We start from the raw sequence: 9,634 nt of genomic DNA, 5'->3' as shown, positions 1-9,634 counted from the left end.
ATTTCAACATGCCATGCATTCTTCCCCAGCTGCTTCTTTTGAAAACAAACAGAAAATTATGTCACTTGGCACGAGCTGCCAGAAAGGAAGAATTGCAAAATTCAGCAGATTGGATAATATATCACTCTCAAGCAGCTTGGTAGGAAACAGCAGGGCTGATGCAGCAATGCAGTAAGACAACAAAGTTTACCAGTGACATGACACTATCATTGTATAAGCATCAACTGCAGAGATGAAAAATGTCACCACTTGAAGACTGAAATGAAGAACTCGGATAACAGACCAGACCCTGAGAGTCCACAGAAAAAGAGCATTTCATTTCATGCTGGTCAATGCACTGATAGTGTCGTGTAAGCTGGCAACGAAATGTTGAGCAAGATTAACTGGCTAATTACACTGCACTGTACACAGCAGAAATTCTAGAAAGGTAGGCAGACGTGCGATTACATTTGTATGGAACCTTTACTGTTTGGCCACCTCAGCATATTACAATGGGTACATGTGGGCCTTTTTCCAACAAGTTTCTGACAAGTAACTTCAGGAAAACTGCCAAAACCTTCATATGTTGATCATATGGTCATCATCAGCCTTATTGCAATACTTACACCACAACTTCGAAAGTGCTGCATTCATCGCAACGGATGTAAAGCGCATTCAACCCAAATATGTCATGCAAGCAGAACTTGGGTGACAATGTGCATCCTCTGTCCAAGTGCTCCATATGGACATTAGCCAACCGTTCCCGCAAGAAATCTAGGTTGACCTGATTAAAGAGATTGAAGTTATCAAGTTCAATAAGATGGTTTCATACTTAATATACCAGGAAAACCTGCAAAGTTGCAAATGGAAAGTACCTTATCTTCTTCAAGGTCAATCCGTATCTTACACAAAGTACAGTGTATGAGATTATGAGTTTCTCGTAGCTCTCCTTGTTTGCATACTGGACACCAGAGCTTAGCATTTTCCACACCCTGTCATAGAGTCATAGATTATAACATGACATAAGTCTTTGCAAAAAAGAGTAGGCGAAAAAAGGCATTAAGGAACAGTATAGTAGGAAATTTTAATTGACATAGTAAGATGTGCTGCATCTGTAATCAACACAACAAAATCGATTTAGAATAGCTCAGTACTACTTCAGGTTCACGCTTTTATTGCAAGTTATCATTAGTTTCTGTGAGATGTGAATTATGCTTGAATCAAGTAGCAACAAGAGTAGCAGTACATTGACAAACTGCTCCAGTAGATAGCATAGATAAACTAGCCGCATTTACTCACTGTACCTACTACTTATCAAGCCACTAAAATGCTTAGGTATATTCATAACTTTATTACTGTATGTTGCATTACAGCCACCCTATTGATGTAGCTACAACGAATGCATGCAACTGCACGACTTTGGTTATGTCATGCTGACATGAGAACAGTTCATTGTGCGATGCAGGTATGAGCCCATTTTTTGGGTATCCAAACCTGAACCATTTACTAGGACATCTTTCCTACAAGTTTGCCATAATAGTAATTGTGAAAATTGGGCAGTTCTGCCCACTCAGATAAACAGAAGTAAAGGGGCAAAAAGGAAATGGCTTAATTCAACCATGCCATTCAAGATTCAACGACAAATAATGACATGAACAAAGATAAATTATGCATAGAAAGAAATCATGTAAGAATACAAAAAAAAATGCTTAAGAAAACTTTTCAAAGCAAATTGATGAACTAAATGTTGAATAAACCCATACCTCGTCCTTTAATTGCATATGTTCGAAAACAGCCTGAGCTAAGTATGCATCTTCCTCATCAAGAGCCTCTATTTCTAATAAAAGACACTGTTAGGATTTTAAAATAATATAAAGAAAATTCAGATTAGAAGATTCAAAAACGTTTGGTAGCCATGCCTATGAAATTGCATGCGTTGTCACTAAGGTTGCTAAGATATAGGCAGAGGGATGCGACAAACAGTTGATTAGGTTTTTTTAGCTAAAAGTTCCAGAGAGAGATAAGAAAGCAGATTGATGGCCGGTACTTAAGCTGTTACAGCACTTCAACAGGAAACAGCACAAGATACACACAAAACTACCTTTTCGAATCATTTCTTCCCGCAGATCTTCATAAAGAACTCTTTCCATTTCAAGCAACATATCTTCACTTTCAAATTCAGCAGGCATAGCTTCTTGCGGCCCTTCATATTCCCATATCATATCAACTTCTTGGTCCTCTTTTCCATTCACATTCCTTTTGAGTTTCTGTACCTCATCTGAGATAATGTTCCTGACTGCAGATTCGACCGTTTTCTGTCAGCCAACATATTTATGGATAAATCAGAAATCAGACATGCATATAAAAGAAGGAAAATGAAGAAATATTAATCAATTGGGGTAGTAATGGTGTATTCAGTTTTGTTACCGTGGCCAACTTTCAGTATGTGTATATGTTTGAACAAAAAAACGTTGTGGAAATAATGATAACGAATGGAACCGGAATGGGTTATCAATAATTAGAGATGTAGTGGGCAATCAGGAACAATACTTCACCGCATGATCCTGGAGTACTTTACATTTATTCTATGCCCTTACAGTGAAGTTACTGCATCATATTTCAACTACAACAGTTCAGTATTGCAAATATGAACAAGACTGGGAAAAAACAAGAGCTATGAAAATTTCTAACAACAGAATCACTTCACAAAGTTTAATATCACCAACTAGTCAAATCTATGGTTAAACTGCGGAGTGCCGGTTGAAACACACTGCAAGTGTTTGGGAATGGTATCATACTGCACACCGATCAACCTTGAGTTCGGTTTTCCTTTTCAAAATCGTTACTTATACCAATATCTTGCGCTGGCAAGTGGTAACTAAAAAACATGTAAAGGAGCCTAGCTCATAGCCTTTATTTACAAGAGGAAAATAAGCTGCATCGAGCTCCACAAGATATTATAAAGGAGAATGCACCATACTACCATGTCATTAGCAGGCGGCTGCCCTTGGTTCCTCATCTTCCAGAGCAAGTGAACTCTCTCATTTTTAACTCTTGTCATGCAATTTGCCCTAAGCTGTGGATAAAGACAACAGGGAATAAGGACAAATTATGAGTAATACGAGATGAAGGCACATAACAGTTATTAGATTGCATGCAGCACTGACAGGCAATGCGAGGGCAGTTCACTGAAACCTTTGGTGCAGATGGCACCCTAGAGGCAGTTCAGTCCAAAACCTACTCTAAAAATTCATGGTTCCTAATAAAATAGCAGAGAAATGCTTGACTTCACGACACAGCTGACACCCTATTGGCGGTTCTAGGCAATTAACCGAACACCTTGCGCGCATGCCGGCAGCACCCGTTGCCCAGCAATCCAACAGTAGCATCACGCTTCAGACTCCGGCCTGCTGCGTGCTGCGTAACAACATAGAACTAGCTGCACCTCCGGCGAGATGAGCTGTGAAGGGAACGAACCTCCTCTCTCCAGTCTGGGCGGCGGGATTTGTTGGGAACCCTCCGGGGGCGAGCCGAATCCATCGTGGCGGCCGGCCGCGCCGATCGCCGGGAGACGAGGCGCCCGCCGGGTCCTGCCCCTTCGCCACTGCTCTCTATTTGTCTCGCCGGCGCGGAGAGCGAAGGCCTGGGGACGCGCGCTTCTCGCCGCGGCTCCGGCTCCGGGAACGCCTGGGGGAGATTTGCCTCGCGCCGTCGCGCGAAAGAGGAACAGAAAATCGCGAGAGGATGGGGACCGTTTCCGTAGAGTTGCTTTTCTTTTTTTTTTGAGCAACTAGTTAACGAGCGCTTACGATCAGCGTCACTTGCCGTGCTCTCAGCCATTCGTCACGTGTCGCGCTCTGGATGTTTCCTTCGGATTTTTTTTCCACACGCGTTTTCGGCTTTTTAAACGGTTTTTTTCGAGTTTTTTTGACGTTTTGGTTTTCCCCCGGTCTTTCTTAGCTTTTCGATCAAAAAAATTCAAAAAAAAAAAATTCCGCGAAAAAACACGTTTTCTTTTCGCAAAAGTCATGGTTTTTCTTCCGCGAGAGGCACGGTTATGCTTTATCGAGAGTCATGGCCGTGCCTTTTGGAAACGGAAAAAAATGTGTTTTCTGTTTTTTTTCTTTTGCGAGAGTCACGGTTTTTCTTCCACGAGAGGTACGGTTGTGCTTTTGCGAGAGTCACGGTTTTTCTTCCGCGAGAAGCACGGTTGTGCTTTTGCGAGAGTCACGGCCGTGCCTCTCGGAAAGGGAAAAACAAAACGCGTTTTCTGTTTTTCTTTCTTTCGTGAGAGTCACGGTTTTGCTTACGCGAGAGGCATGGTTGTGTTTACGCGAAAGTCACGGCCGTGCCTCTCGAAAAGGGAAAAAAATACGTGTTTTTTGTTTTTTTTTCTTTCACGAGAGTCACGGTCTTGCTTCCGCGAGAGGCACGGTTGTGCTTTCGCGAGAGTCACGGTCGTGCCTCTCAAAAAGGGAAAAAATAACACGTTTTCTGTTTTTTTTCTTCCATGAGAGTCACGGTTTTGCTTTCACGAGAGACACGGTTGTGATTTCGCAAGAGGTACGGGCGTGCCTCTTTCGAAAAGGGAAAAAAACCGTGCTCCCGGTTCAGTTTTTTCGCCCGGTTTTTTCGTCCGGTTTTTTTCGTGAAAAAAAGATCGTCAAAACCTATCAATATGGGATCTAGTTTTGAAGATCTCGGCGCGAGGAATCCAATGGTGAAAACGGTTCGAGATTTGGACGCACGGTTTAAGAGATAAAACGGTTTGAATAAACGGATCTATGAAAAAAGGGAAAACTCCTAGTTTGCCACAAGTGACGCGCTGCATGTGTGCGCCACTTGTCGCAATCTGGGAAAGTGAAGTGTTCTTTACAACGAGTACTCTTAATTAGTGATTTCGTAGAGTTACTACTCTTCTCGCGAGGAATTTTCTTCGGGCTCTTGGGCTCGTGCGGCGGCCCGTGTTTCGCTTTGGGCCTGAGGAGAACCCGGCCCGGTTATGATTTATTCGCACAGTGCCAGCCAAATTTAAATGGTTTCCTAAAAAAACAAATTGTCATGGTTTGCACCCTAATTATTTTTTTGAAATGGCTTTGCATGTTTTTTTAGGAAAATGCTATCATGGCAGTTTATATTTTATGTAAAAATAGGGCTACATCATTTGATAATACATCGAATAAAGAGCAAAAGGCCTCGTTCTGCCAAACAAGAGTTCTCGAGGGCTCCAACTTCGTAGCCAACAAATTTGCCGTCATATTGGCTTCCCTAGGGCGATGACGAAAGCTAACAAAAATAAAATTACGACAAATGAAAGAGCATTCCTCATAAATGACTTTTGCATGTTTGGGCTGTGCTCTAGAAGAAATTTGCGCCGGAAGGGAGCGGAAGAACGTTGCTGAATCTTAAGGGTAATCTTACATGCTGAACACAAGGAGGGACGTGGTCACATGGCTATCCAGCATGAGGAACAGAATCATACACAAACTGTTAGGCATTGTCACACGTGAGAATTAAGGTTCCTTGTAGCAGTAACTCTACTCCTGATGTATAGTACTACTATGTAATCTCCAAAGTTACACTGATGCAAAATACTAGTATCAGCACGAACCACCCTTCCTTTCACGACATCAGAGGGACCTTCTCTTGCCCCTGGCCGTCTGATTCGCTCAAGCAAGGTGGTCTCACCGCCTTGTAGTAGAAGAAGGCTATCATCCTCGCCAGCACCTCGGCCGACCGGACAGCTATTAGAACAAGTGATCTTGGATCAGTAAACCTGATGACCGAATGAGAGCTGTCTTGAAGGAGAATTTGTGTAAATAACGGACAAGGCATCGAAAGTGCCTTTCTGCTCCCGAGCTCATTTGAGCTCGGTGAAGAGTAAAATCAAAAAAATTCAAAAAAATTCCATTTTTTTTGGGAGAAATATTGACAAAAGTTCTAAATGCTTGCAAAAATTCATCATAAAATCACATTCCTGTAAAGCGTGGCAAAAAAAACAAATTCAGTGCTCCAAAATGCTTTTGAAAGTAGCTTTTTCAGAGTACTGATTTTGTTTTTTTTGCCACGCCTTCTAGAAATGTGATTTCATGGCGAATTTTTGCAAGCACTTAGAACTTTTGTCAATGTTTCTCACAAAAAAAATTAGACTTTTTAAAAAAAATTGATTTAGTTTTGATTTTATTGTTCACCTGAGCTCATTTGAGCTCGGGTGCAGAAACTCCGCGTCCACAAGGCATACCTTTCTCTCGGTGCAGTATCTTCCCTGCATTGGTGAAGAGCAACTCAGGGAAACCGGACACCTTCAGAGCGGCCACGAGGTCTGGCTCCGCGCAGGCGTCGACTGCAACACACTGCGGGTGACCAAGAACAGTTGGAAGTTCAGAATGTGACTCTGAAGCGCCGACTGCGGCGGATTTATATTTACAGAAGAATGCCATGAAGAAGTACTCTTGGTGAAGGCAGATCGTGTTCCCAAAACGTCTCGATGGCCTTTACGAGCTCAGTTCTTGCCATCTCATTGTCCTGTGGTCTGCAACAAGGAACATTTATCGTGATTTACCAAAGTAATACAGCACGCCCTGCAAGTTGTTGGAACCGCCAGTCCCTCGTGGCGCTCCTCCTCGCTCTCTCTGTCGCGGTCGCTCGAGCTCACCGAAGAAGAAGGGATTCAGAGAACAGTGGACACGGGAATTTTTTCAGCGCACGTACGCTTTTTCCTTTCCTCGAGCACGAACTCGATCATGTCTACTAGCTACAGAGGGGAACCAGGGTTTTATACCCGCGAGCACCGGCCTGCACGGCCTCGCCCTGCACCCACTCGCTCACCCACTCCCCCACGTCCTCCGCGCTCTGGCCGCGTCCACGCACCGCGCCCGAACGCGATCGCCACGGCCTCCCAGCGCGCCCGACGCAATCTACCCCTCCTGATCGCTCGCTAACAGCCCGGCGTGGCCCCGCGCACACATGCGCTGGCTCACGCACGCACACACGCACACCTACGCACCCACACATCGCGGACCCGACGCGCCCGACACGTCCGGTGCGCGCCCATACATGCACCAGCCGCGCCAGGAGCGACGCCGCGGTTTATTACGCCCAACACTCGCGCCCTAAGCCGCGGCTCAGAGCAGCCCGCCGTCCTCGACGTCGCCGTCGACCAGCAGTGCACGCTCCGGCGCCGGCGCCTTCTTCCACTGCGGGCAGTCATGCTTGAAGTGACCCCGCTTGCCGCACTTGTAGCACTTCCCGCGACGGTTGTTCCCTCCGCCTGATGCTGTGCTGGCCGCGCCGTCGTCGTCGTCCTCTCCGCGTGCACCGCCCCGGCGCCGCTCGCGCGCCCGCCACTGTGCCGCGCTGAGCATGAGCTGCTCACCGTCCGCCCGCTCGCCGCCTGCCTGTCCACGCCGTCGGAGCCGTTCGTCGAATGCCTTCAGCCGCCCGAGTGCTTCCTCGAACGGCATCGTCGACACGTCGCAAAACTGCTCGATCCCGGCCACCGCCGCGTACAAGCGGTCCTGCACGGAGTCGAGCAGCTTCTTCACCAACGCGGCGTCCTCCAGCGTCGAGCCGAGCGCCGCGTAGCGAGCCGCCATGCCACCGAGCTTGCCGGCGAACTCGTCCAGCGTGTCGCCGCTCGCCATGCGCAGGAGCTCGAACTCCCCGCGCAAGGTGCCCAGCCGCGCCGCCCGCACGCGGTCCGCGCCAACGAACCGCGCCTTCAGAGCAGCCCACACCTCCGCGGCAGTCTTCTTCGCCGCCACCTGCAGCAGCAGGTCCTCTGCGAGCGCGCCAAGCAGATACGCCCGCGCCGGCTTGTCCTTTTTCGCGATCACGACCGCCGCCGCGTCCTCCGGCACGACCACCGCCTCCCACAGCCCGGCCGCGTCGAGATTCGCCTCGACCTTGATCGACCACGCCGTGTAGTTGTCGCCGGTGAGCAGTGGCACTGACTGCGGTAGCGATCCGCCCGCTCCGCCGGCGTACGGGACGATCGACATCGCCGGCGCGCCCTGAGCTGAAACTGGCTCTGATGCCAATTGTTGGAACCGCCAGTCCCTCGCGGCGCTCCTCCTCGCTCTCTCTGTCGCCGTCGCTCAAGCTCACCGAAGAAGAAGGGATTCAGAGAAGTTCAGAGAATAGTGGACACGGGAATTTTTCCAGCGCACGTACGCTTTTTCCTTTCCTCGAGCACGAACTCGATCATGTCTACTAGCTACAGAGGGGAACCAGGGTTTTATACCCGCGAGCACCGGCCTGCACGGCCTCGCCCTGCACCCACTCGCTCACCCACTCCCCCACGTCCTCCGCGCTCTGGCCGCGTCCATGCACCGCGCCCGAACGCGATCGCCACGGCCTCCCAGCGCGCCCGACGCGATCTACCCCTCCTGATCGCTCGCTAACAGCCCGGCGTGGCCCCGCGCACACGCGCACACCTACGCACCCACACATCGCGGACCCGACGCGCCTGACACGTCCGGTGCGCGCCCATACACGCACCAGCCGCGCCAGGAGCGACGCCGCGGTTTATTACGCCCAACACAAGTTTCATATGAAGCTACTATATGGCCAAAAGGATACTTGGAACATGAAATGGCATCAACAATTTTGCAAGAATTGACAGAACCATTCAGATGTAGGAGTAGCATATATGAAAAGGATACTTGAAACATGAAATGGCACCAACCATTTTGCAAGAACTGACGGAACCATACCTCTTGTACCGGTTATGCACGAGCACAATCAACGGGCCGAAGTCCGTGAACACGGTGTCATCCCAATCCTTTGTCCTGACATCCCTGACCGGCTTGATGTAGTTGTCATCCTCCCAGACCACCTCCTTCTTGCCGTCATCCACCGCATCATCGTCGGCGGCGTCATCCCTCTTCTCAGGCTTGATGGTGATCTTGTCGAAGAACTGGTCGAGGCCGAAGCCCATGCCGTCCTGGGCGTCCTCGGGCCACTCCGGGTCCTCCTCCTCGACAACCAGCTGGTACTTGGTCAGCAGCTCCCTCATCTTGGCCTTCTTCTCCTCCGGGTCGGTCAGCTCCTGCGTCTCCGGCATCCGGTCCATCATCTCCCGTATCTTCCTCCGCAGCGTCCTCCGCTCCTGGTCCGTCATCCGCACGGGGCCGTCGTCGTCATCGTCAGAATCGGTGTCCGCGTCGGCGCTGCGCGGCCCGCCGCCGATCACCAGCCGCCCGGCCTTGGGGTCGCTCGCACGCAGTGCCCAGGGGCGCGCGGCGAGCACGGGTCCCAGGCTCGGCCTGGACCGCGGGCAAGAGCCGAAGCTGACGACGAGGCGCGCGGGGAGAGCACGCGAACTGGGGTGCTCTGCTCGTGTGAGGCAAAACGTCGAACAGGTCGCGGGCAGGGAGCAGCGGAGCGCCATTCCGAGCCTCCTGCGCTGCGCGCGCGCGCCTTCTCTTCTGGCCTGCTTCTACTCTTCCTCGGGTGGAGGTTCGGAGGCGGTTGCTGGCTCGCTACCGATGCCGCGAGAACTGGCTTTGAATTTGGTACGGGATTCGCGGCAGTGATGATTCTGATGCCCAATCTGCTCCGGCACGTATGCTTGGGGAGATATTTGCTTGGGTGAGCCGGACGAGTGAACGGAACTGAAGTGAACCGTGAGAGGGGCGGCCGGCCCCACGCCGCT

At 49.6% G+C, this 9,634-nt stretch overlaps 3 protein-coding genes across 4 annotated transcripts; all 3 read right to left on the bottom strand.

The window, feature by feature from the left end:
- Positions 1-296: 296 nt before the first annotated feature.
- LOC125518636 (RPA-interacting protein A) lies at positions 297-3,755 on the bottom strand. Of its 2 annotated transcripts, none has more exons than XM_048683465.2 (6): positions 3,457-3,755; positions 2,963-3,055; positions 2,081-2,294; positions 1,743-1,816; positions 855-971; positions 297-763 (listed from the first exon to the last, which is right to left on the bottom strand). In XM_048683465.2, exons 1-6 carry the CDS (start codon positions 3,517-3,519, stop codon positions 602-604), a joined length of 723 nt encoding a protein of 240 aa, XP_048539422.2. In that variant the 5' UTR covers positions 3,520-3,755; the 3' UTR covers positions 297-601. The 2 variants fall into 2 exon arrangements, with proteins under 2 accessions (XP_048539422.2, XP_048539426.2); XM_048683469.2 differs by having other exon boundaries at positions 1,743-1,810.
- Positions 3,756-5,458: 1,703 nt separating this feature from the next.
- Positions 5,459-9,628, bottom strand: MRL7-L (Thioredoxin superfamily protein). Its single transcript, XM_048683449.2, has 4 exons — positions 8,694-9,628; positions 6,430-6,511; positions 6,221-6,332; positions 5,459-5,723 (listed from the first exon to the last, which is right to left on the bottom strand). The coding sequence occupies exons 1-4, from the start codon at positions 9,368-9,370 to the stop codon at positions 5,602-5,604; spliced, it is 993 nt and encodes a 330-aa protein (XP_048539406.1). The 5' UTR covers positions 9,371-9,628; the 3' UTR covers positions 5,459-5,601.
- LOC147991676 (uncharacterized) lies at positions 6,518-8,687 on the bottom strand. The gene has a single exon (XM_087525334.1). The coding sequence runs from the start codon at positions 7,977-7,979 to the stop codon at positions 7,104-7,106; it is 876 nt and encodes a 291-aa protein (XP_087381460.1). The 5' UTR covers positions 7,980-8,687; the 3' UTR covers positions 6,518-7,103.
- Positions 9,629-9,634: the final 6 nt, after the last annotated feature.

Source organism: Triticum urartu, chromosome 1A, assembly GCF_056163025.1.
Source record: "Triticum urartu cultivar PI428250 chromosome 1A, HENAU_Tu73, whole genome shotgun sequence".
NCBI lineage: Eukaryota > Viridiplantae > Streptophyta > Magnoliopsida > Poales > Poaceae > Triticum > Triticum urartu.
Note: the sequence above shows the minus strand (reverse complement) of the source record. Positions and strands in the feature narration are given on the sequence as shown.

Excerpts from the sequence above, each read along its gene's own strand:
- LOC147991676 (XM_087525334.1), bottom strand. The coding sequence starts at position 7,979 with ATGTCGATCGTCCCGTACGCCGGCGGAGCGGGCGGATCGCTACCGCAG.
- MRL7-L (XM_048683449.2), bottom strand. The coding sequence starts at position 9,370 with ATGGCGCTCCGCTGCTCCCTGCCCGCGACCTGTTCGACGTTTTGCCTC. Across the intron at positions 6,333-6,429 it reads ACGATCTGCCTTCACCAAGA|TGTGTTGCAGTCGACGCCTG; the intron begins GTACTTCTTCAT and ends GGTCACCCGCAG. Across the intron at positions 5,724-6,220 it reads GATACTGCACCGAGAGAAAG|CTGTCCGGTCGGCCGAGGTG; the intron begins GTATGCCTTGTG and ends TTGTTCTAATAG.
- LOC125518636 (XM_048683465.2), bottom strand. The coding sequence starts at position 3,519 with ATGGATTCGGCTCGCCCCCGGAGGGTTCCCAACAAATCCCGCCGCCCA. Across the intron at positions 2,295-2,962 it reads AGCCGCCTGCTAATGACATG|AAAACGGTCGAATCTGCAGT; the intron begins GTAGTATGGTGC and ends GTTGGCTGACAG. Across the intron at positions 972-1,742 it reads ATATGCAATTAAAGGACGAG|GGTGTGGAAAATGCTAAGCT; the intron begins GTATGGGTTTAT and ends ACTCTATGACAG.